This window comes from Trachemys scripta, chromosome 3 (genome assembly GCF_013100865.1).
Source record: "Trachemys scripta elegans isolate TJP31775 chromosome 3, CAS_Tse_1.0, whole genome shotgun sequence".
In the NCBI taxonomy this organism is placed as follows: Eukaryota; Metazoa; Chordata; order Testudines; family Emydidae; genus Trachemys; species Trachemys scripta.
The window spans coordinates 46413052-46440068 of record NC_048300.1 but is presented as its reverse complement, the minus strand read 5'-3'; the positions used below and the strand labels follow the sequence as shown (position 1 = coordinate 46440068).

General features: G+C 41.8%; 1 protein-coding gene across 1 annotated transcript in view; it reads right to left on the bottom strand.

The window, feature by feature from the left end:
* Positions 1-25767, bottom strand: part of TGFB2 (transforming growth factor beta 2) — a 75652-nt gene extending 49885 nt beyond the window's left edge. Inside the window, exon 1 of the mRNA XM_034764605.1 lies at positions 24868-25767. Coding sequence (XP_034620496.1) covers positions 24868-25210 — 343 coding nt within the window. The 5' untranslated portion in view covers positions 25211-25767. The remainder of the gene's footprint in view (positions 1-24867) is intronic.
* Positions 25768-27017: the final 1250 nt, after the last annotated feature.

Genomic DNA, 27017 nt, shown 5'->3' with positions numbered 1-27017 from the left:
TATGAACGCACCTCTTCTTATCATCTGCTCACTTGGGACGGAAAAAGGGAAGGAGGTGTGTTTCTTTATCAAGATTGAAGGAAGAAGAGACCACCCTGTAGAGGTGCATGTGTGAGAAGCAGACTTACTGTATGTATTGTTCTGTCTAATGGAATACTAAACAGGAATCTTTGCACCATTAGGCTTGAATGTCCAAAGAGGTCATGTGTAGCACAAGGTTCTCAAAGCAATTACAGATGGGCTGCCACGTATCCAAGAAGTCTGAGACAGAATCATGCTGTGGCCTGCTGTGATCATCAGTGTGAAACAGTGCAAAAGGATTCCTGGGTACTCCTTGTACTATAGGGAAGAATTTTTTAAAAAAGCTGAAGGGAGTATTGTACTATGTATTTCTAGCCTACACAACTAGAGTAGTCTGACTATCTGATAGGTTTTTCCCATGGTATCTATCCTGAGCAGGCTTCTGTCAAAAGATGGATAAGCAAGTCTGCTTCCAAACCATCACTGCAAAACCCACCAGGATTTTGACAAAGGTATAAGACAAACACAAGGCCAGTCAGCCTGTACTAAGAGCTTCAATTCAGGGAAATATGGGAACACCTTTAATTGATTGCTTTGCTTCATTCTACCCTCACCTGCAGCAGTAGATCTACAATAGTGTTGCCCAGGTATAAGTGAGCACAGAATTCAGCACTTAATATACAAACTAGAAACAAATGAAATCACTTGGAATCAAAAAAGGGAAAACTCCTACATTTATTTAATAGTTCCATGACTAAGGGCAGGATCTAACAATTGTTCCTCAGGCACTACTGTTTCAGATTTCTTGGTATTCCAAACTATCCTTGGAAATGCTGTAATCATTGGTATAAATAAAAGATTCACGGTTATTTTTTGGTTTCTACTAAAACAACATATCTTTTACATATTTTGAGCTAAGCAATTCCTCAGATTCAGAAGTAGATCTGGAAATGGCTGACTGTGTCCAGAAATCTAAGAAATGGATCGCTGACATGGTCAAAAGTTTTAATGTATTCTCGGATTGCAATGAACGTGAGATTTATATTGAAACATAAGATCATTTGGTTGGCAACCGTCTAGCTGCTACCAGGAAGGTCTTTTGTGTACAACAGAGAGCTTCCCCAATACAATTTAAAATGGGAAGAAGTTAGTAAAAAAGGGCATATTGCCAAAATACTTGGATTATAAGTTTTCAAATTACACTACAGTTGTTATTTCTATTACAAAACTTGGCTAGTCACTATTTTTTATTTAAAAAAATAGATCATTTTTCTGAAAGATTTCAGCCTAGCATAATCTACTGTGCCCTAGACAGTCTTCTGAACCTTAAAACGGACTTATTTCTAATACTGGTTATTGTAGATCTAGACAGATGCCTTGCCTGGAGCAAAATCATAAACAGACTGAAAAAGGATTAATATTTGATACAGTAAATGTGCACTTATGATATTTTAACTCTTCAGTGGCTGGAATGGAAGAAGTGCAAAACCTAACAAAATGACTGAGCAGCACAGATTACTATAGCACTACAGACCACGGGATGTGTCTCCAGAAGTCTTTGCAGCAAACACAAGGTAGTAGAGTGCCAGTGTGGAGACAGGGCATAACAGCAGCGCAGCTGTTCTTCTGCAGTACGGCTGCTCTCCCTGGTGATAAGGAAGTAACTCAAGGGTAATCACATGAGTTAACTCGGGAGTGAAGACATAAGTCTTGTGTGTATTGCATCTGGTGTTTTCAAAATCGATTGAGCTTCCTATTTTACAAGGCAAGCTTTGGTTTTCCTGGATGCGACTGCACCAGCTAAATGGAGCTGTCATTTAGCTCCATTTCTTGGAATACCAAGAAATCTGAAACAGTAGTGCCTGAGGAACAATTGTTAGATCCTACCCTGTCAACTGAAGGATATGACAAATGTCTTTGATTGAGACATACTCATTTTCCATCAGTCACAGAGATGGCAGCTACCTGCGTCTTGTTCATCAGCAAAGTATTGGTTTCAAAGAGCACATTCTGCTAAATTGTCAAGGGGTTGGTTTCTTTTTTTCTTGGTGAGTTTCAGATTTTCTTTTAAGTCAGCTCTTCCCCATACCAAAAGGGGTGTCAAAAACTTTGAAAGCATGACAGAAAACCTGCACTTCCGAATGACCCTACAATGCTGAAAGCTATGGAGCTGTATCAGTAGCAATGAGTATGACTGCAAGCTACAAACCGCATTAGTGGGTACTCAGAATTCCACAGATACTGAAATGATGTCCAAGCTCACCAACAGATCAAAGTAAAAGGCCCTATTTCTGCAAGTTTTGATTGATGCTTTTAGTCCATTAATTGTCCCTGAAGTTTCACCCATTTTGTTTTTGTTACTTAGTCTGTTCTTTTCCTAACAATAACACCAAAATAAATGATCCTTGAAGCAATACTTGCGTCATTTTTGTAGGAGCTCCCTTCCCGGTCTTCTGGACAAACATAAATGGTTGAGGTGAAGTGGGGAAACAGGAGACAGACAGACAAAAAGAATCCAAAACTAACCCAGACTGTGAACTGAGTTATATTCTACAGATTGCTTCATATAATAGGATGATTCAGAAAACACAGATGTACAGCACTCTGAGAAACAATACCTTTAAAGATCAAAACAGACTAGCAAAGCATCTGCTCTTGCTAAGAACAGACTATGGAGCTGATTACTTATGAACACACTAGTATAAAGCAACAGAGCAACCAAGAGGGCCTTTCAGAACAAGTTGTCGGCTTTGTGTCGTAGATACATTATAGATATATTTTATTGATTACAGTTGTTATCAGTAGGATAGTGCAGGTATTTAACTGATTAAAGCTAAAGAAGCATAACTGCAAGTAATCTTCCTGATTTAATTTAGTCATATGATTCTGTTTCAAGTTACACAGGATACTGAGGGCTATTAAGTACAGTATATAGTGTTTAAATTGGCAAGGGATTTACAGAAAATAGGGAACACCCTTCTGCAAACTAGGATGTGAAACATGGAACTGACCCAGAAATTAGAAAACCAAGTAGCTAAGCTCCATTTGGGCAAACCGTCCTGAATTTGTAAACTCTGAAATGGAGTTACATGGAATGTTTTTATTGCGAAGCATCATGCATATTTAGATGTGTTTCAGGAGTGCCCATACTTTGCCCAAGGGGAGGTTGCTCTGGTAAGCTGCAAACTCCCTATGTTGAGGGTGGTTGCAGAATTGTACCGCAGAATTCCAACACGTGCATTTGGTTGCGGAATGCACTTTACCCAGCTTGATACATATGACAGGAATCACGTAACACTGTAGAATGACACTTACATACAGGCCATTGAGACACCTCATCTAATGCCACTGGGATTCTTGAAATACAACACATGAAGAAGATTTTTTTCAGTATGCATAAACATTTCAAGAGGTTCTCCCATGTGCCCCTGCATATAAAAAGCTTTATGGAAACATAGAGAAAGTAAAAACAGAGTAATTAACAATGAAGTTTAAACTGAAGGTTAATATGTCTGGGGAGAAATAACCCAAAATACCGGTGTTCTGCTGGAGGGAGAGACCTGGGAAGTAGTGAGAGAGAGAGTTGACAATGGATATAGCAGATTAGAGATGAATTCCCAATCTGACATGGCAGCAGAAAAAAATATGTGCTTGTGGACTGCGTGCCCAGAGGCATCCCATCACAGAGCAGGGAGGCTGTTTCTGTGGGCAAGTCTACACTCAAGTGCTACATTGGCACAGCAGCACTGATGCAGCTGCGCCATGGTAGTGCGTCTGGCGAAGATGCGCTATGCCAATGGCAGAGCGCTCTCCCATCGGCATGATTATTCCACCTCCACGAGAGGCTGAAGCTATGTCGGCGGGAGAGCGTCTCCCGCTGACACAGCTCCGGTGTGGACAATGCTTAGGTTGCTGTAACTTGTGTCGCTCGGGGCTTTTTCACACCCCTGAGCAACATAAGTTACATCGACTTAAGCGGTAGTGTAGACCAGCCCTACGTGAATCAAGTGTGGCCACATCAAGAATATTGCATTCAGTTCTGGGCATCTCTTACAAGAAAGATACCGGCTAATTGGAGAGACTTCAGAGAAAAGCAACAAAATGATTAGAGGGCAGGAGGATCTGACTCATGAGGAAAAATGACAAGAGATAAATACTGGGTCACAATAACTGTTGACAAACCTCTGAAGCATCTAAACACCAAGAAAAGAGCTTATTTAGGACAGTATTAACATTACCCTGGAACATATCTTGTTTGTTAGAATAATTTCTGGCACTGTCATGTGAATGCTAACAAGGTGCCAAAAACATTATCAGGTGTTTTTAAGCACTCAGATACAATGGTGGTAAGTACAGAATAGACAGATCAGTTAGGCAGAAGGAAGAGAAGCTAAAAGCACTGGGTTAAGGTTGAATATCAGGTGCATCTGAAGAAGTGAGGTTTTTACCCACGAAAGCTTATGCCCAAATAAATCTGTTAGTCTTTAAGGTGCCACCAGACTCCTTGTTGTTTTTTTAGGAAAACCTAATATCTCCAGACAGTGAGATATTAGGAACAATTTTCAAAAGCACTTAAGTGACATAGAAGCCTAAGTCCCATTAACTTTCGATGAGTGCCTAAGTCACTTTTGAAAATGGGACTTAAGTTCCTAAGTCACCAAACTGATTTTGAAAATTTTAATCATAGTCCCTCAGGAAAAGTTAGCCTATCGGTTCAGACAGTTACCACCAGACTGGACTGAAGTGAACACACATGAGCATTGGCAGGGAGATGGCCTACCTGTCCTATTAGATCTTTTCCATACCTAACTTCTCTGATCTATATGTTCTGTTACATATATATTTTGAACTCTGCTCTGCTTTAAAAAACAAGAGGGATATTCAGTGCCTTCTAGAAGCAAAGTGATGAACAACTTGCACCTACATCACTCAACACTCCCGCCCCCACAAAAGTTTAACATTTGTAGTTTCCCTGCCCATCTTGGTCCTGATTAAGGATCTATTATGAACAGCAGGAAACAGAAGACAATCTGCAAATAATATCTTATAGCAGTCTCTCAGTTTGAGAAGTCAAACCAGATACAGAAGAAAGTGTACAACGGAACTTAGGAAAGTTGGTTCTTGTATTGATGTGTCTAGGATTATAAAAGGTGCTAAATTCTTTCCTAATAAGGCAATTTGCTGTTTATAAGCATTCCAAGAAAACTATACAAACCAGTCCAAAAAAACTTTAAATGGGCTCTTTTCATGATTTATCTATAAACATTGGTTGCCACCTACATCTCAGACATTTCAAGTAAATCAATGCAAATTTTGTCAGAAGTGGCCAAATCATCTCCTGCTTGCATGTTACTCAATGCTAAAAGAATTATTGACAGGCATTCCTGATTTGCCAGGAGGAACTATATATCCTTTGTAAAGAAAGATATGATCTTAATAATAGAAACAGAAAAAGGAAACAAAACCGCCATTAAGGTGAAAAAGTGAAGGCAAACTATAGCAGGGCCCAAATCTGGCAGTAGTAACATGCTCAGAGAAGAGACGCAAAAGAACGCACATGCCCCTTCCTGTGGGTGATGCAATGTTAATATTTCAGACCTACACTTACGGGGCCATGATTAGTTCAAGGCCGGTTCTGATATTCTGTTAGAGACTACTGAGTTAACAGCTGGCACTTTAAACAGCTGCTGAATTCAGCATGATCTCCTTGAAATAGTATCAAAGCAACATTGTTGCTGATTCCATAAGAGTAAATTGGGCCCTTGGATTCAAAGGAAAGTTACACACACTTATCTGAAGGATGAATTTGGCCCAAAGTTAGAGGTTAACACTTCCTTTATAAATCCCTATCCTCCAGGTATTAGGACTATGTCACAAACATTTGGCTTCAGAATTAAATATGATGCCCCATGCCAATTTACACCAGCTAAGGATCTGCATGCAATTCATTTAAAAAACAAAATATAAATTTATAGTTAATATCAATTAACACGAACAGATCAGATACACAACAGATGCTCAGAAAAATGCCAGTTCTATATATGCTCCCTTTCCTAAACCATTCCAAATATATAGAACCATTCTCCCCTATCATCCACCTGAAGAGTCCGGGAGGCTAGATAATGCCTAGGTTCAGCAGGTGCATTAGATGGAGACAAAGAGATGGAGGCTGAGATGAAGGGAAGCACAGAAGAGGTGAAGGAGGGAGGTTCATTAGCGAAGCAATATACTCATGGCACCACATGTAGAGCACTAGTGAGATGGTGTTTTGGAAATCATAATAAAATAATCATAATAATGATGGTGGTGCTTCCAGATCTGCACCCCATTGGGTGAGGCACTGTACAAACATAACTGAAATAGTCCCTGTCCAAAGAACAAATCTGAGAAGATGGCATTTTCTGCTAAACCCTACTGATAGTATGGCAACCCTTGCCAGCACTGCACAGCACTGATTGAATAAGGTCAGGAAGATGATATTACTTGGCTTTGACTTCTTGAAGATGAATGAAAATTACTTTAGAAACTCTTTTGCTCATTTTGAGGTCAGAGGCAGAAAAAAAAAGTAATTCTTTGAGTTTATGTTTTATCTTATTTACCAACCCTATCATTCCAAAATAGCTTCAGTTTTTTGAGAGAACATTTATCAGATCCTTAGCCCTTAACAAAGAGGAAACAATTATAAAATCACAAGGCTGGCAGTCAGAGCACAGTTATACTGCTCCCACTGTCTCATAATTTCCCATGTGCATTTGTAAAGTGCTTTGAGATCCTTGGATGAAAGATACTAAAGAACTGCTAAGTGTTGTACTACAGACAGCCATTTAAAACAAAAGTGATGATGGTCAAGCTGTTCACGTTCAAAAATCAGATGCTATACATGCTTAGCAACATCTTCTTCCAAGTCACTGTTCGCTACATATTTCTATTAGGGGGAATCCGGATACCTGTCTTCCTCTTTCATGCAGACACAGATGGGCCAAGAGGCGTCAGAACCAATGGAGTTCACCTGTATGTAGGGACAGCAGGCCGAGAGCCCATGTACTGCAGCTGTTCTTTGAAAGAGAGGAGAGCAGGCACAGCCAGGGAATCTGCAGCTATGAATTACACCAACCAGACCTTCCTGTCTTGGAGCATATGCAGCCACTGTGGATGAGCCTGAAACTATAGTTGTTAGACACACCTAACTCCCATTACAGTCACGGTGAATGACAGGGTTATACCAATGTGCTATTTAATAGTCACATAAGTAGGTAATAAATGAAAGATGGCAATATTTCTTTGAAGCATCCACAGTTTACTGGATAAATAACACATTTAAAATAAAATTTGCTAGTACAGTACTAGAGCTAGCTCTCTAATCAACAATAACAGTTCCTCAGGTTAAAAACGATATGCTTTGGTAACAAAATATGCTCTCTCTCTCTCTCTCTCTCTCTCTCTCTCTCTCTTCCTCCCTCCCTCCCTCCCTCCCAGGTAAATATATATATTACCTGGGAAACCATGATATATAGTTTTGTTATTTGGATGAATAATGTGATATCTTTATATATAACTTCTATTAATGCAGAGAAATAAAGAACTCCAGTATAAATAAAATAGAAAAACTATTTTGCAATAATGTAAATTTGTGATAAAAGCAAATCAATTCCAAATTCTTGCAGACATCCCATTCTCAAGCCCAGAATTTACCACCCTCCCCTTACTAAGTTGAGTAGTACTTTATTCCATGAGTAATCCTATTGATTTCATTGGAATAACTCATAGAATAAGTATCAGGGGGGTAGCCGTGTTAGTCTGAATCTGTAAAAAGCAACAGAGGGTCCTGTGGCACCTTTAAGACTAACAGAAGTATTGGGAGCATAAGCTTTCGTGGGTAAGAACCTCACTTCTTCAGGTGCAAGTAATGGAAATGTCCATTACTTGCATCTGAAGAAGTGAGGTTCTTACCCACGAAAGCTTATGCTCCCAATACTTCTGTTAGTCTTAAAGGTGCCACAGGACTCATAGAATAAGGTTATTCTCAACACAAGTAGGGTGGCAGAGTTTTAGTGAGTTCATTATACTGTGTGTTTTTTGGAGTCATTGGAGGTATTTCATCCTTAATTTTGAACTTCCTGCTTTTGCTGGTCTGCAGTAAAAGCCTAAAGCGAAACAGTCTAACAGTTGGAGCCAGAAGTTTGACCTACATTGCAACTGCTATAGTCTGATGAGGAAATATACTCTAGATTCTAAATTCTCTTTGCAAACCTCACACTTGGCTGACAAGAAATAACAATCACTAGAAGCTATCTGGCCACTGTTAAAGAAATAGTAAAAAGCAGGCCCTTCAAAAAGCAGTAACATTGAATGATAAGTGACATTTCTAACACATAATTCCCTGTTTCTACTGTAGGATCGGTCTCTAGATAAGTACTAGTATATTGGACTAGTACAACTGCAGGATGACGAATACTGCCAGAACGAAGAATTCTTTGAGCTGGTATGAAAGTCTCCAGTTTAGAGCAGGCTCGTTTCTTCTTCAGCATAACTGATTAAATCATGGAGCATCCACTGGCTCATCAATTTAAACTGCTAGCCTGTCAGGGCAGGAACTGTTTCTTACTATGAATATGAGAGTGCCTAGCACAACAGAGGCCTGATCTCAGCTGGGGCTTCTGTACTGCATATATTAAGGTATCCATCACTTTGCCTCCTAAAGCCTCTCTTGGATAGTGTTGTTAGCAACAGATGGATGCAGCATATTTCTACCAAGGAGTTGGCTGCATTTAGGTTTGGAGTGAAATGATCCCTGTAAATACATGGCCAAATTCTGGTTGGCATGTGGTTCCACGCACCAGAAAATCCTCAGCCAGCAACTGCAATACAGAGTGGAAAGTGGTTCCTCCCATTTTGGCCCCTCCACAGCATCAAAGAAGAGGGAATCTGCAGGGCCTCTGTGACAAGAACTATGGAGGAGGGGATGCATATTTAACACCAACAGACCCTCGTCGGTGGGTAGGATCAAACCTGGGACCTCTGGAGCTAAATGCACGAGCCTCTACTGCATGAGCTAAAAGCCACATGGCCCTTAACTTAGGCTGTAGCAGACTCATTAATCTCTAAGTGGTCTCGGTGACACTAGCGGGGACAGAGCACCACACCCAGGAGATGTGTGGGTTACACATACTCCCTGATCTGGCAATAGCTGATAGAAATAATCTGCAGAGGGAGGCTGTACCTATCTATATTACTGTCTGCTGTTTGTTTGTTTTTTGGAGGGGAGGTTATATAACCACTATTACTGGGGTATCTTTAAAAAGTTAAGAAGAATAAAAGTCCAGAATATAAATGGTTTTGTCTCCATTTTTCTGGAGCACAGTGTTACTGCTTGTGTAGAGGTTTGGATTATTTTCTCTGGGGCACTATTAGGAATAGCAATTCCTTATCAAAAAAGTGTACCTTGATCTGGTTTGTACACTGTCTGGTTTGTACTTTGTCTGACCTCTTCTGCCACGAAGTTTTACAGCCAAAGCCCTGCCACCAAGAATGCTTTCTTGCTAACTGGCTGACTGTTGGAATCTGGGCCTATCCAGTTACATGGTCCTGTAAAGTGAGGGTAGATGTCTTGGGATCTCCTGGAGGGTAAGGCAGTCTCTAAAATGAACAGATTTCAGCCTATTAAGTGCCTTCTAGATTAGAACCAGGCATTTGAGCTTTACACTGAAGCAAATGGGGGAAGCCAGTGAAATTGGCAAAGCATAGATGTGATGTGTTTGCATTGGGTATTTCTACCAGCCAGACATGCTCTACCAGCTTTGGCCTTTTTGAAGCAGTTGTGTCCAACCTAAGTAGACTGAGTTGCAATATTCCAACCTGGGCAAGTTTAAAGCCTGGATCACTTTGGCTAGGTCCTCACTCGAAAGGAGTGAACACAGCTGACTGGTCAAGTGAAGGTCAAAGAAGGTGTTTCTTGGCACTGTGGCAAGCTGCATGTCAAGGGAGAGTAAGGCTTCCTGAGGCTTTGCGCCACCTTGATGATCTGTGATGTTCTGGATCACTGATGATTTTAATGACTCGTTAGTTCCTTAAAAGTATTTTCCACTCCCTACCAGCACTGGTTCTGTCTTTCCTAAATTGAGATTAAGTTAACGATTCTTCATCCTTTTGCTGATTTCATATAGACATTGGGGCACCTGTCCCTGGTGATGGCAGAGGCTGAGTCATTGGAGAAGACATTCAGATGAGTTGGGTGACAGCTGAGTCTATGGCATCTCAAGATCTCTCTGAGTGGTCTCAGGAAGAAGTTAAAGAGCAAGGGAGCAATTATTGAGACACAGAGATATAGCAGACAGATAATAGGCCTGGAGAAGATTCTCCATCAGGGCCATTTTTGTATTATGCCCTGATCTGAAACCTGATTATGATGAATCAAGGAGTCTAGCAGAAGACAGATGCTGCTGGATGCCCCCATCTTCTCAATACTTATGTTAGCAGCAGAATGGTCCCAGCTACAGTGCAGGTATACAGTAGTGGTTTTTTTTTTTTTTTTTTTTTTGCACTGTGTACCTGTTTAGTGGGTGGGACACAACACCTGATACTGACCCTGTCCTGTGTCAGGGGGACTAACCCATGTAAACCTGACATAGGTCAGGTGAGTGACATTAGGAAACAAAGTTCTGTTGTCTCTTACCAGCAGTCCTGCAAGTCACACTTTTATTACTCTGTACCTCATTAATCAGTAGTCTGTAAATATATCATATTTGTAAAGTTGTTACTGATATAATATGCTTGCAATTTGCAAAGGACTATAAGAATCTTGAAGCATCATCACTATCCAATACACTATTTCCAGCAGAAGGGTTCACTCTGAGCATTGATACTTTTACACTGCAAACCAGTGATGGGCCAAACCAAAACAACAGATCCAAATTTCCCCTGAATTTTGGAAAAAAGCTGATGTGAATCTGAGGTTTAGGGCTTGTCCCTGCCTCTAAATACAGTATGTTGAAATGGAGGGGAAAATACAGGCCCTATTCTCCCTAGAACAATTCTGAGCATGTGTGTATCTGAGAACAGAGGCAGTTCATGGAAGGTGACGGTGAGGATGGCTCCAGCTGCATAGGATGGCCCATTTTCCCTTACCAAGTGTTCAAAATCACAATCAGCATGCAGTAACTCACTCTTACACTAGATGCCTCCCTTCCACCACCACCCCCCAACCCCTGCACAGAGCATCCGAAGAAGTGGGCTGTAGCCCACGAAAGCTTATGCTCTAATAAATTTGTTAGTCTCTAAGGTGCCACAAGTACTCCTGTTTTTTTTTTTTTTTTTTTTTTGCGGATACAGACTAACACGGCTGCTACTCTGAGACTAATTACAGTATCTTTTTACTCAATTACTATCTATCAGAGTAGGTTGTTTTACTTTAAACAGAGGGCCCCAATGGCCCATCGATCCAGCCTGGAAGATTTAAAAGTAGTAGTCAGCAAATTTCTGCATTGGTCTGTAGAGAGGAGATGAAAGTGAGTCTCACGGTTTAGATCCTGTTCCTCTAGCCCCACCTCTGCCAGGAACAACTCCTGCTCCTTTGGCAAGCCCTGAAGCTGGCTGCTGACACTTAGCCCGGGGCCCAGAGAACAGAATTTCTAAACTATTTCCTGGCTGTAGAAGGAAATGAAAGCAAGTCATTTTCAAGAAAAGCAGGTTGGGTAGTCCAACCTTTTGCTCTAGAGACAAAAAAACAAAACAAAACCAAAAACAGGAAATATACAGAGAGAAAAAGTGCAATAAAGAAGGGAGGGGAAAGAAAGTAAAAAGAAAATTGGACATTTTGATTTGTATTGCAATCAAATGGAAATTCACAGATTCTAATCTCAGCCAATACAATTTAAAATAGTTAAGATAAAGATACTCCAGCTAATGGGATAATAGATGAATGGCAGAGACGGAAAAAATAGCAAGTTTTTAACTGAATTGGAATTCTGATGTCTTTTCTGTCTCACATCAATCATTAAAGTGAAAGCAATGCTTACAAATTAGGACTGGAAATGCACAGAATGATTTTGCATTGTCAACCAGGAAGAAACCTCAGAATAAACTACTGGGTAATACTAATGATATTAACTCCTAGAGTGGTGAGATTACTCTTTATAAAATTTCAGAGTGAGGTATCTGAATGAACTGGCCCTAAGCTGTGACTAACAGACCTTTCAAGTCTAATGCCTTCAAGTACAAATTTAGTAACCACAAAATTTCAAGTAGGCACTCGTCTATTATTTAATGCTAGTGTAATAAGCAGCCATTTGATCCGTCAGTGAAAAAAATGTTTGTAGCGTTGTTGTAGCCATGTTGGTCCCCAGATACAAGAGAGACAAGGTAGGTGAGGCAATACGTTTTATTGGAAAGAGACAAGCTTTTGAGTCCATCAGAGCTCTTCTTCAGGTCAAATAATGAACAAATAAGGATCAAATCAGACCAGTATGCCGCTAGGATTCATGAAGCACAGGTCTTATGGTTATTTGTGATGTCCAAGCAGCTGTGAGTGGGGAGAGTATTCTGGGTGTTGGTTTCTTTCCACCCTGGTAGAATGGCTACTGGGAGATACAGAGCCAGCCTGCAAGCTGCTGAATCAGCACAGTACAGCCCGGGTGAGGTATAGGGATGCGACTTATGTGGTCACCTGCATTACTTGGCCTAAGGTCAAACCTGAGGAGGAACCAACACATAGTAACTAGAAACAAAACTAAATCCCAACTTTTAGCCAATGTTAAATATTTTTTACACTGTTAATATGTGAGACTCAGGCCAAACCTGCCCTTCATTGGCAAGTTCTATAAATGTGAATGGGGTGAAACCAATCTGGCCTGTGATCTTAAAGGCATTCTTTTAGGCACCTTTGAAAATCCTAGCAATAAACAATACTCTGAAAACCTATAGATATTAAAAAGGAATAAGACCCTAACTACAGGATTTTGAAACCAACCTGTAGAATTCTAACCCTGTAGCAATTGATGCTGCAGTCATTATACAGACCAAAGTCCCACTGGAGGTAATGGAAGTTTTCCCTGCTCCCAGACTGCACCCTGAGCCTATAACCAGGAGTCAAATTTGATTCACCCTGCCACACTTATCTTTCATTCTGTACTGCAAATATACTGGAGGGCAGCATGTCTCTGATCATATCTATTCTTTAACAGCAGTTTTGGATACCGACATTGGGTCCTTCCATATAGTATTACACTGGACACATCACTAGCAACTGTTCTGTAAGAAATAATGTTACATTGGCAGGCAGATGAGCAAGATGAGCTAATGAACCAAATTTTCAAAATTAGCCTCCATAATGATACCCACTAATAATAAGCCAAAAGAACTTAGGCTCTGAAGTGCCTATGTTGCTTTTGAAACCAGGATTTAGGCTCCTAAGTCATTTGGACACTTTTCAATATTTTACCCATGGAAAATAGTATAAGCCCAATAAATTCATAATTACTGTAATATATGCTAGGCTCTAAACCTAGGTCAATGCATTTAACCCAACTGGATCCTGGGTTAACACACAGCCACTCGCCAATTACCACACAGTCAAGTTATCAGTTAGTTATTAGTTAAAAGTGCAGCCAGATCTGGAAATGTATGTTCTGAGCAGAATCTCATGTCTCTGCTCCTCTCAGTGGCACCTGCACAAATCAGGAGGCATTATGGCTCCATTAGTAAGCAAGCCTTTGAAGTAGAAGATTGTGGGTCTGATTGTCATGTACACCAAAGCCCCTGCACACCACTCTGACAATGTAAAGGAGTAAATGAGAATCAGGCCCTTTGGCTTTAATTCCTACTCCAGGGTATTTGGGCACATACTCCAGGCTGACCCTGATCAGGCACGGTGAGTATTGCAGTAGTGGGGGCTTCCTTTGGACAAGCGGTTATACCAAGCCCCCTTCTTTTTTCCTCCGAAGGCTGCTGAGCTCTCACTGATTTTGTTTGTGTTTTTAAGAAAGCAGGATAAACTCTTAGTAAAGCGGGTTCCTCTGTCGATCTATCATCTGAACAGGGGACTGCTATTTACAAAGGGGGCCTAAGGGACCAAATCTCATTGCAATTTGATGGGAACTAGATAGCTAACTCCCTTAGGCTCCTTTGAAAATCCCATCCACCCTGACTGCTCCATTTGCCGAATCACTCACTCAACAAACTCCGATCTCCACGACTCCAGTGAAAATCTGGATTAACTTCATTGGTTTCAATGGATTTACTCCAAGTTTTCATCTGTGTAACTGAGATCAGAATGTACCTCCAAATATTTAACTCATCACTTTGTGACACATCAAGCAAGAGGCACTATATAAAACCACATTAACTTCCATCCCATTAGCACAGTTTCTGTTCCCAAACTCCTTTGCTTTCCAGCTTGTAAATTCAGCATATATCATTGCAGCTAGTTGACTCAAAAACTTGTGCTTTTAGCAGTCGCTCTGCTGGTTCCAGCTCTAATCAGGACTGACTTTAAGATTTTGCAGATAACATAAAAGGACCTTGTTGGCTTAGCCCTGGCCTTTCTTTCTGGGTTGCTTGCTGAGTAACCAGATTCTTATTTGCAGCCTTTAGAATCTTTCTTGCTATGTGTATTAAGGTTTGATTTTTACAGTTGTCTGTAGAGAGACTTTTAGATATGGAGTCCTTAGCTTCTAGACTAGAAGTGGCTTTAGAGAGGATGATAGTAAGGTATTGCAGCATGTTTATTGGCAAGGTCTTCATGGTCAGATTGTCATTTCTTTTAGGGAGGGGCAGTGGAATATCTGAGAGGTACAGGGCAGAAACTCATGCCTAATATTCTGTATTCTATAATCATCTGCTCTTGCCATATTGCTGCCATATGCTGCTACCAGATGACATCTGCTATCAAATGCTGCTACCAATAAGCTACAATGTAGTTTATTTTTGAAGCTTTTTACAAAGCCTTATACAGAAGAACATCTTGGATGGCAATTCATCAAAGGCAAGGAGCCACATTACAAAAATGTCCAAAAATACCTTGAAAATATGGTCATTTTTTTAAACCAAGGGTAAAGCATCATAGACCTGATGCAAAGCCCTTTGTAGTCAATGGAAAGACTCCCACTGCTTTCAGTGGGCTTTGGATCAGGCCCTAAACCATTAGTACAGACTCTCAACGGTCAGGTAGAAACAGAAAGTTCAGGGACTTAGCTGCATCACATGTGCAGCTGGTCCTGTGGTAAGTGTGGATTAGACAGCCCTACCATAACAAATACCCTACCACCAGGAGGAAGAGAACTTTCCTAATAAAGTGGTTTAAGAATTTGGAAGGGTATAATGTTCCCTTAGACATGTGATACTTGTTGTGACTTGGCCATCTATTTAAAGATCTCTTTTTCTGCATTTTTTTAGGGTCTTCTGTTCACAAGAAAGGAGGGGTGTGTGAAAATTCCAACTGACACTCCCAGACATAAAGATGGACCCAACCTGCCATGTTTGGATCCAGATTCAACTTTTGAGAGACCTCGGACCCAGGGTTTTGGTACAAGTCCATTGTAAAGACATCTAACTGCTAGTTTAGATATCCAGCCACCCAAAATGTAGATCCTGAATATAAGCCTCTTGGTTGGTAACACCACCAGATCAGTGGATTTCTTCAAGAAAGGTGGCACTTATTACCAGGCTGACATACCTAGTGCTCTAGTTTGTTGAAATATTCTGTCACTCTATATTACGTCAATATGCAACAGGAGGGACAAAGAAAATGTGCAAGCATCTTTCTGCATATCTTAATGCTGAGATGCAGCTACTCTGTATCTAAAGAGCACATTGCAAAGAACTTGAGCTCAGGGAAGGGAAGCAATGGTGCAAGCCACCTATACCCCTACTCTGCTAGGAGTCTGGAGCCAGTACAGCAGCTCACAAACTGGGCAGAATCAGCTGGTGAGGGCATGGGACCAGAGCACCCAGGATATGCACTGATCCAACACATCTCCTAGGCAACAGCCACTGGCAGAGCTCCTATGCAGCCCCAGTTTAAAAGTGCCCATCCTGATGAAGGATGGCAGTAATATAGCTGCCTTTCTTTCCCCAAGGGTGAATGCCTCCTGTTGAAGCTGCTCCGGCCGACATGTGGCCAAGGGGTGCAAATTGTCACCTTCACATGTGGGAATGGAACTAGCTCCTAGTCGCTAAAGATTTCATTGACTATATGTTCATTAAATATGAGGTTGCGCAAGGTTAGCTGGAGTGGACTCCAGTATGAAAAACCTCATAAACGTGGAAGTCTGCAATTCAGATCCAAGAGAAATAGCTGGTGCTATGTTCACTATGCTCACAGGAGTGTTTCTCAGCCTTGTTGGTCTGCCTCATTCTTATGAGCAAGTAGGGTTTGAAAACGGACAAGCAGCTTCCTATATTCTCTAATGACCAGCCGTGACTTAGATCCTTCTCTCACCATTCCAAGCTTGCCAGCCACTTCTAGCCAGTATTTCAACTCCTCTGTACCTAAAGAGGGGAAATTTGTGCCTTAATATTTACATGACACTCTGAAGACTTAAACTGCTATAAAATTGCTACGTATTACTCTTCGTATTAGAACTCTTGGCAATTTCAGCTAGTCCTTAGTGCCTGTTTTTCCAGAGCACAAAACCACCAATCCGTACAGCACACTGGGCAGCGTCTGCTCAGGAGCAGCCAAGCTTTGAAATAACAAGGGCTATTGTAGGTCAGGTTTGGGATGCATTAGCAGACATGTGCAGGCTGGAGAGCTTAAAACAGCATCTACTCACTGAATGTTGGGCTCATTATTATTGTTTAACACTCATATGGCAGGATCAGGGCCCACTGTGCCAGGAGCTGTACAAACAAACAACAAGACACGGGGCTATCAGTTTTTCACCTTCACAAAGTTCACTCCCAATTTTTTTTAAAGGAAAAAAACCCATATTTGATTCCTCAATCATGTCTATGATTGAACCAACACTCTGCTTTAGCTGAGCTAGCTACTGAATTGCAAAGGCTGAATGTAAACAAAAACAAATAAGAAAAGGAAGCTTCAGCAGCACTTAGCTTGCCTTTTAAAATTCAAGGCAGGGGTTTGAATGAGATGCAGCCAGTGAAAACACAAGACACCGACACCGGCCAAATGAGGAAAAATAATGAATTTATACAAGTAAAGAACTAAAATGGAAAGAATGACAGATCTACTGCTGCATTTCGTGTGCATATAATAATCACTGATAGACTTTCCCCAGGAAGTGTTGAAATTACCATCACTGAAATGAGTCCAGCAGTTTAAAATTAAATTATCTTTCCCAGAACATTCCAATTTGGGCTTTGGCAACAATAGATGTTTTAATGCTCTTTATATATATATATAAAGCGAAGTATCCTCTTTCAAGCAAGACCTCCCTCTTAGTTTTTGCGAAGTCAGACTGGACTTGTGGTCATTTTGCAGGGTCCTTTTTTCAAAGCCAATGTTCAAATTCAGTCGTCAGATTAAGCAACAAACAGGGTTTCTTACAACAGCCCTGAGTTATGAATGGATGGTTATTTGTGAACTAGCCTGTCAAGACAGATGCAGTATTTGTCAGAGTAGTGTGGGTTAGATATGGTGGGAAGGAGCCAAACAAACAGAGCCAAGGTCAAAGTCACAACATTTTCTTTCTCTCTCCTTTCCCCCCCTCCCCCAGTTTTGTTTTGTTTGCTACAGTGTTTGCTGAAATATAATGCACTAGTCAATATTTTCACTCAGCCTGCCCTATATTTTTGTCTGAAAAGCAATATCTTCTCCATGCAAGGAAAGCAGATGAATTTATAAACAAATGAGTAATAGTTTTATAATACAAGGAAAATATAACATATCGGGCCTGATCCAAAGCTCACTGAAGTCAGTGGAACGATTCCTATTGATTTCAATGACTTTTGGGTCTTAGGGAATTTGGATATGTGGTGCAATCTTGTCCAGATTAAAACTATTATTGTTATTTATTTGTATTGCAGTACTGACTAGGAGGCCCAGTCATTGAACAGGACCCACTGTACTAAGTGCTCTACAAACACAGAGCAAAGAGACAGGCCCTGCCCCAAAGAACTCAGCCTGGTGGCAAAACTTCCATTGACTTCAATAGGAGTAAGATGAGGTCTGTAGTGAAAATCCAGAATAGTTTCAATGCACCTCCCTGTGCATCATGCAACCACAATCATAGGAAAGTTCTGTTTCTAGGGACATACCTTCCCCTCTTGCAGGAAAACGTGCATGATGGGAAAAGATATTTTGAAAATCCCACCAATTCAAACTCACAGGATTGCTACAGGGTTTTCTTCCCTAGGGTGGGAACATAGGATAGTATCCACAAGATGGCATTCAGGGTGCAAACTTCACACTGCATAGGAATTCACAGGGAAATCCAGGTGTGTCTCCCTGGGCCTTGGAGTATGAGAGAATCCATCTGCACTGCTTGCCAGATCCTTCTCCTCAGATACATTATATGGCTCACGCAACAGCCACAGGGTTCTTCCCCTGGGGGAAGTCAATACTGTACTTCAACAAGCAGTGAGAAAGCCCAAGCAGATTTCCACTTGGAACTCCACTGGGTTTGGAGGCCATCGCACAGAGAACGTGCTTTCCATTTCAGAACCAACTTGCAGAGCTCCTGCTGTATGTAACAAAAAAACTCAACCATTACCTCCTAGAGGTATACACCTAGTCGTTCAGATCCAAAAGCCCAGCCCACTGTCATATGAGCTAAAGCAGAACTCCTGTAGTAATTATAATAGTAGGTCCCTTCTCCTCTCTGCCAGCCACTAGAGGGCACCATCATTCACTCATTCATTCACTCAGAGCCTGCAGCTTACATTGGGAGGAAGGGGGATATGACGCCAGGTGTTGAATGTGCTCCCTGACCCCTTATGCAGAGTTATGGCCTTTGAACCCTTTCCCCCTCTCCTTTACTCCCTTCTTCACCATTCAGCTGTATTTTTGCACTGCTGGGTTTTCCCTCAGTTATTATAGAACAGCAAGGACGGTATAGATGGTTTTGGAGGAGTTGTTTCAAGAGGAAATGTAGCTGCTTTAGCCAGACCATTCCAGGAAGCAAATTGATAGTAATGTTGCAGTTAGGCACCTACTTGTGGATATCATAGATTTAAAAAGAAACACACAACAGTTTGTGGTTGTAGGCAGGATGCAAATGTACTCTGTACAAATGACTGAAGCAAACTTTTTAGTCTAAACAAATCTGTTCAGTATCCATAACATATTATTAAATTAAAATAATACCTGGAGAACATATAATTCCCAGGCTAAAAACTGCCTGTTTAAATGTATAGCATATGGTTTCACAATGGGAATGGAAACATTTGTGCATCTTCACTAATGACTTGTTTTGTCAAGATGTGCTGGGAGTTTCCTCTTAATCTGTAATGTGGAAGCATTTCTAGCATAGAGACACTTGCATAAGCAAAGAAAACATGCTGTCCAACTGGAGAAGGGACTCTTCAGGATAACAAAGATAATGAACAGAGAACTTTTTTTTTTCTTTTTTTCTGAAAAAGACTTCAAGTCTTGCCTCTGCTACTGGTCCTGATGTTTAGCAATACATTTTCTAAGCGCTGTGAGGGATTTCAGCTGCATGGCTTCAAAACTCTGTTCATACCTCTGCTAATGTCCCACAAAATCAGGTCCCAGTTCAGAAGCTACTTAAGCTTTAATTGTTAATGGGACTATTCACATCCTTAAAGCTGCACATGTGTTTCTTGCTGAATAGGGACCTCACTGAAGAACAAATCCTAGCGTCCTTGTTTAGCTTTTGCTCAGTTCTTATACATGCAAGAGTCCTAAATTTAAAGTGATAACATCAGCCTATGAAAATATTTTATCGATTGTCCTTACAAGTAACACCTAAAATGACTAGGACTGACAGAGGTTAGTGAAAGCAAATAGTTTGTCTTCATTTTTTTCAGTTTATTTACATTGTGTGTTTGACAGCACTTTGAGAATAGTCAGTTCTGCTCTCTTCCCTCTGTAGCCATTTGTCCCTTGATCCTATAACACACTGAAGCCAAAGGAACTTCATGTGGGTATAGGGTTCCATCTACACAGTCATTTTCAAAGTTGGCACTTTAGTCAGTCAGTTTCCTCCTTTATTTATGTGGGTCTTTCACACAGAAGCAGAAGACAGCAAAACATCTAAAAATTGTCACCTGTGACTGTAAAACACCAAACTGGCAGAGGAGTAGGGGCTGAGTGGAGTACCAGAAAATTTACTTTTTTAAAAACTTGACTAGATTCCAAGATGATGGTATCTCTTTAAGAGAGATGTCAATGGGAGTTTTGTTTGAGTAGGCACTGAGACAGGGATTTAGGATTTTGGTCCTAGGGTTGTTTTTTGTTGTTATTGTTGTTCCGAACCCCACTAAGAGCCTAAGGTGTTCCTTCCATATTTCTTTTCTTTAGTCTCCCTCTCCTCAAGTCACATAGTAACAGGATTTACCATGCCAGATCAGATTACTGAGCTCCCAAATCTGGTACTCTACTATTGGCTGTGGCCAATACCTGATGGTTGAGAAGAAAGGGAAAAACACCCAGAATGCACTTTGCCATTTGTATGATGAGGGTACATGTGGGAGGAGTGATTCCTTCCTGACTCCTATGGTGATCAGCTTATGCAGTGAAGCAAGACATTTGATTACCCCACTCAGTATGTATAATTACAAATGATACCATTGTTCATAATATTATCGTGCCCCTTTTAAAATCCATCAGCAACTTCTTGGCTCTAAAGAGCAGAGGAGGACTCAAGAATGCTACTCATGTGTAAGCCACATGGCATCATTCCCACCACCTTCCCTCTACCCTACTGGAAGCCTCCACCAGTACTCCAAATTCCTTACAAGAGACTATGGGGAATCAAACTCTAAGGAGGTGCTAAGCACCACAGCTAGGCCACTGGGTCAACACAGTTGGGAGGTTTAAAATAATATACTCCTTTTGAGAATGCGTCCATATTTTTAACGAAATAGAAAATCCTGAAAGATTAAGTTCTGGGCTCTGCTAAATGCGAAACACACGTGAGCTGCACATCAGTAGCTGTTAACATTTGGTAATGATGCAATCAGTGAAGGGGAGGCATACAGTGTAGCCACTGCTGTACTAGTAACTCAATTATTCTGAAGACAAGAAGTCTTATAATAAGCATATAATCACTGGTAAATCAACTCCTTGTTCATAAAACAGAAGCATGGCCTTGTATCCAGCCAGTTTATATAGTTTTTTTCTTTTTCATTAGGAAAATATTCAGCAGAATGACAGTCTATATAATGCAATATTTATGCTATAGAGTTCATTGAAAGATAAGTCATATCAATAACTCCCATAAAATTGATGTACAGGCAAGAGCTTGGCTTCATGGTGGGGAATGGGTTCTGTATAATATTAGTATAACATTAATGTGAAACAACTATCAAGAAAAGAAATCATAATTTTTCAGGGTTTTGTATATTTTTAGCCCCAAAGATGATAGAATACTCAAAGTGATCACTTACTTTCATAGGGCCCAATCCATCAGTTTTTACTGACTCACTGGCTGTAATGGGAATTTTAGATGAATAAGGAATACCGAATTGGGCCTTTATATGTTTACCACAAATAAGCCTTCCAAGTCCCTGAAAACATGCCTTGTTAATTATATGTATGTATAATAAATGTCCCAGATATGTCAGATTATTATTATTTGCAATCTGTAACTGTACTGATATTACATATCTGCAGATTAACAATGCAATGTTTGCCATCACTAAGTTGAAATAAACATTCAATTTAAATATCAGAACCTTTCTAGTCAGCAATTTTATCACAGAGACAAAATTATCTTCTAATATGACCCCATTTTAATAAAACCAGGACTTTGGAACTCGAAAGATAATTGTTTCTAGACTTTTTTTCAAGCATTCTATCATCTACTGTCTTTAGATTTCACATTCAATCTCTGTAAAACAACTCAATTACTGATTGTTTGGACTTTTATTACCTAACCCAAAACAAGATACATAGGGATTCCTGCACAAACCAAAGCTCAGCTGCTTTTTGAGTTTCCAAAGCTTCTTGATATTATTTTCATGACACTAATTTTGCAATCTATTGTCTACATGGGTCTATTATTCTTTGACTCTCTGAATTTCCACATATGTTCTGACTACAAGTGTCTTTAACCTCAAATGGACTGTCAAGCAGACGCCAGATGCCCCCTTATTCCCTCAGTGCAAACTATCAGTAAACCTTAGCATAACTTTACTTTGAGCCTTAAACTAACAGCATGTGAAAAGATTAATATGAATAAATTCAAAACTAATCAGATCCCTTCTTTAAATGTTGACACAGTATTATTTATATCCCATAAATACCTTCTTGACTAAAATTCATCCCAGGAGATTGGCATCTCGCCAGTTCTATTCATATTTACTGTATTTATATAGTACAGTTGGCCAAGGATAATATTTAAGACAAAATATGCCTTAGGGTATATACAATATCTCTTATAGTTTTCCTTTTACATCTCCTCATTGCTAAAAATATTTAGTCTGAACTGTATAAAATGCCTCACAAAGACCTATCAGCAATCTGCAGTGATATATAGCTGACTATGAGTATAATTAGAGCATATTTGTAATACTTGGGCTGTAGTCAGTTACTGAACGTTAACAACTTTGTGGTTAAAAACTCAACCACTGATCTTTCCCATGCCTTCATCTCAGCAGCTTTTGACCTTCAATGCATTCATATTGATCTCCTTCTCCTTCCTCATCACTGTCCCGCGGGATCAGGAACTGCAGAGTTATGAAAATTATTCAGTGAAGTCTAGGAGAAAGTGTATATAGCAGCCAATCCTGCACTTTCAATTTGTTTGTTTAAAATATGGTGGAGCAATTCCTTCCTTTCTGTCTTTTTTGGAAAGGTTCACTCAATCCAGTATAACTAAAGAGCAGTGGAAAAACAGTTAACCTACTTACTATGATGTTAGCCACGGCACTTGCACAGTAGTATTGGATCTGTTGCTAAATGGCCTTCTGATCCCAAACTTCTGATGCACTCTGTTGGTAGATACCTGAAGTCTTCTTTACGTTGCCAAAACCCCTGCTGATACTTTAGTACCGCTCTGGCTTTTGACAATATTTTAAAAATAGACCCTCTTTTGTCAACTTTGATGTCACACACTTCAGATATTTTAATGTTCTGACAAGTATACGGCTGGATTTTATAGTAGTAGCTCTTTGTGTGATTTTCTTTGGGTGGAAAAGGAGGCAAATCTGTAGTCAGGATCAATGCCTTCAAAAACCCTCTATTACAAGTTCATACCCATATATCAAGTAGTTGCTACTATTTTCTATGGCCTTTGTTAATAAATACTTGCTACCAGGCTCAGGGCATGAGGTGTTGGGTCTCAAAACAAAATTCTGACCAAAATACAAGCAAGGGTGGCATGGCAATGAGGGTGTGGATGTGTGTTTTGAAGGAAAATTGCCATGATTTCTACGTTCTGTCTGAATGTCATTGCTACAAATTACATTAAACCTTTTGCGTATACCCACTTGGCACCAATATACATAAAAAAAATCTTCCTTCACAGAGGGTAACAAGGGTGGAGTATATTTATCCTAGCTGTTATTGTAATTACAATAATAAAATGGCTTTGACTGCAAGGGTGTCCTGTACCTGATGGTGTCATTTAACAGTAAAAGAAGAAAAAGGCAGCTGCAAAGAGAGGGGTTCGGACACTTTGACTGGCATCATGGGACTATCACATGCAAGACACAGCAAGCCCTAAAGCTACAACTTGTTAAACTAAAAATAAATAAAAGAAAATGCAATTAGAAACTCTTGGATAAAGTTACCAAGATGGCTACATTATCTATTTAAGCAAGAGGTATGTACTTTTCAAAAACAGACAGCAAATATATAGGGCATCAAGTGGAGGGTGGGGGAACAGGGAGGGAAATGAAAAGATTAGGCACTGGAGTTTTGGATACCCTGATGGTGAAGTTTTTTTTTCTCTCTCTGGTATTTAACCTTCCTTGGCATGAGCAGCTAGCTTTTACTTTTTTTTAAGGAGTTTTATGCTTTTTCTGCACACCCACTGCCACCACCAAAACAAAGAGGCATGTTATGATGATTTGTATTCATTATAGGTGGGATCTGATGAGATATCAGCACAGAACATTTTTCCCTTTTATTGTTCAGAATGAGATGTGTATCATCAGTGTCATTCAAAAAAAAAAATAGCAAAGGGCATAAAAATGAGAGGGGTTCCAGGAACCTGACACTAAACAGAAGGGAGAACTTCTTTGTACCTAAAATTAAAGGCACCATTCATTGGAACAGAGGCTATTAAACTGAAAACAGAAGGGAGAGGTCTCTCCAGTTGTCCTCTGTTAGGGTACCAATTTAAGTAGAGATCTTGAGAATGATGTTCTGCAGATCGGGGAGTTTGGGGGGGGAGAAGCCTGTGATTCTTTTTTATACCTTTTTTAGCAAGGATAGACTGAGGCAAGTCGAGGGAAAGAACAGCTGTGGAAAGAGATAGGGTCGTTTGAGAGAGAGAGAGTGTGTGTGTGTGTGTGTGTCGCCCAGATCCCAGGGGGACACACGGTGACTTCTGTGATGAGTTTGAGGGAGAGGGTGAGAGGAGATCAAACACAGCAGATCTACAAGCATCCACCCCTTTCCCCCCTCCAACAAGTATGAAAAACGAACTAAGAAGGAGTTAAATTAACAGATGGGGGGGGGGGTTACGATACATGGGGCAGGTATTTCACGGCACTGGGCACTGCCAAGACTTGGGGGGTGAAATCACACACACACACAGGACTTACTTTCGGGGAAAACAGGCAGCATGTCTATTTTGTAAACCTCTTTGGCATAATACTCCTCATCGCTCCTCTCCCTTTCGCAAGTGGCGGCTCTGTGGTTGGCTTTCTCCTGCAGCAGATCCCTGGTGCTGTTGTAGATGGAGATGACCTCCGGAGGGACCTCCTCGGGCTCGGGGTACTCTTCGGGAGGGCTGGTGAGCTTCAGCTTGCTCAGGATCTGTCCTCGGATCGCCTCGATCCTCTTGCGCATAAACTGATCCATGTCTAGGGTGCTGCAGGTAGACAGGCTGAGCGCCACCGTGGCCAGATCCAGGGTGAGCACCACGCTCAGGAGATAGCAGTGCATTTTCGGGTTTAAACCCAGCGTCCCAAAAAAAGTGACTTGAAAAAGAAGGGGACGAGGGGGGTGCAAAGGAGGGGAAGCAGCTGCGGTTGGAAATGCAACCGGGTTGCCAGGAAAAGGCAACGGGGGTGCAAATGAAAACGCCCCCGGGTTATACAGGCGAGCTGCAAAGAAAGCGGGTCGCTACCTCTGCATCAGCCTCCAAACTGAACAAACTCAGGGGGTATTTCAACCAGCCCCCACCGCGGCGCGAGGCACTAGAGGAGTTTCCCTAGCGAGCCGGCGTGGCGGGGCTGGCCAGTGAGCAGCGCGCCTGAAGCCGGAGGGCGAGCGGGTGGCAGCCGGGCGCTCAGCTCCGGGCTTCTGCTCTGGGCTCCTCCAGCGCCACGCACGGGACGGGACGGGACCGGAGAGGGGCGATGTCAGGGGCGGGCTGGCTGGCGGCGCGCGCTGAGCTGCTGGCCCCGCGCTGCGGAGCTGCAACAACACACGCAACTGCGAGCGGAGCGAGCCGCCCCGCAGGCGAGAGGGCGCCCACGTGCGTGTGTGTGCGCGAGGGGAGAGCCCGGGGCGCCCCGGGGCTGAGTGCACAGGGGGTGCGCGGGTGAGCTCTGCTCTGCTCTTCGCTCCTTCCTCCGGTGCTGATCCTGCCGCCGGCACACCGGGCTGCATGCACCGACCAGCCCCCCTCTCTTGCGGTGCAGCTTCCCCGGGCCCCCCCCCCTCCCTCCAAAAAAAAAAAAAAAAAAAAAGCCAACCCAAGCCACAGTCAACAAGCCGGCGCTGTTGCTGCTGCTGCAGCCTCCTGTGGGTCGCGAGCCCCGGCGTTCAAAAGGTGCTTTGCCCCTTTCTCCCTTGGGGGCACCTCTCCCCTCTTGCTTGGTTTCAGTGCTTGCCACGCACGGCCCGATCCGCAGGGCTTCCCCCGGCCCGAAACGCGTAGCTCCTGCTTTACTTTATCTGCAGCCCCGTTAGTCTCTCTCTCTCTCTCTCTCCTCCTGCCTGCCTCCCTCCCTCGCTGAGCCCCGTTGCTTTCCTTGCGAAGAGGGAAACTTTGCCAGCAGATAACATCACGCTCTTGCGGGGAGAGGGAGATTTATAAGGTCTCCCTGCACCACGTGTTTGCCTCCCAACAAAATGACGTGGTGGGATTGCATGGAAGAGGATTCCTCCAGCTTTTCCCTCACCCCGGCTCCTTAGTCCCTCTGTGCAGCAGGCGGGGGCCCCGCGATCCCGCATTAGCAGTGCATACGCTTCAAGGTGCCGCACGGTGCGGGGTGGGAGAGAAGCGGGAGAGGGGAAGACTGGGGGGACTCTTGTCAGGCTTGCTTGGGGTTTACTGTTTCTTGAGCCTGTTATTACCGTCATGGAGCCAAATCACATCGCTGCTTTCAACTCTATTGCAGGCAATTGACCGGCACCCGCGATAGGGTCACTGTCATGCCTGCCCCACCTTTTGTGGAGCTCTGTGAGATACACCTCTACCTCGATATAACGTTGTCCTCAGGAGCCAAAAAATCTTACCATCTTATAGGTGAAACCACCTTATAGCGAACTTGCTTTGATCCATGGGAGTGCACAGCCCTGCACTGCTTTACAGTGTTATATCCGGTCACGTTATATCGAGGTAGAGGTGTATTTCTGTTAGAAGAATATGTGCAAATAATTACGATTCATTATTATATTATGCAGCAAATTTGGCCCATTGTTTTAATAGTCAGCAGAAGGCAGTCTGGCTTTGCTCAGTCCACTCCCCTGTACTTAAGTTGGATTTCCATACACATTCTGTGGCCTTGTCATCTCCCTCTGA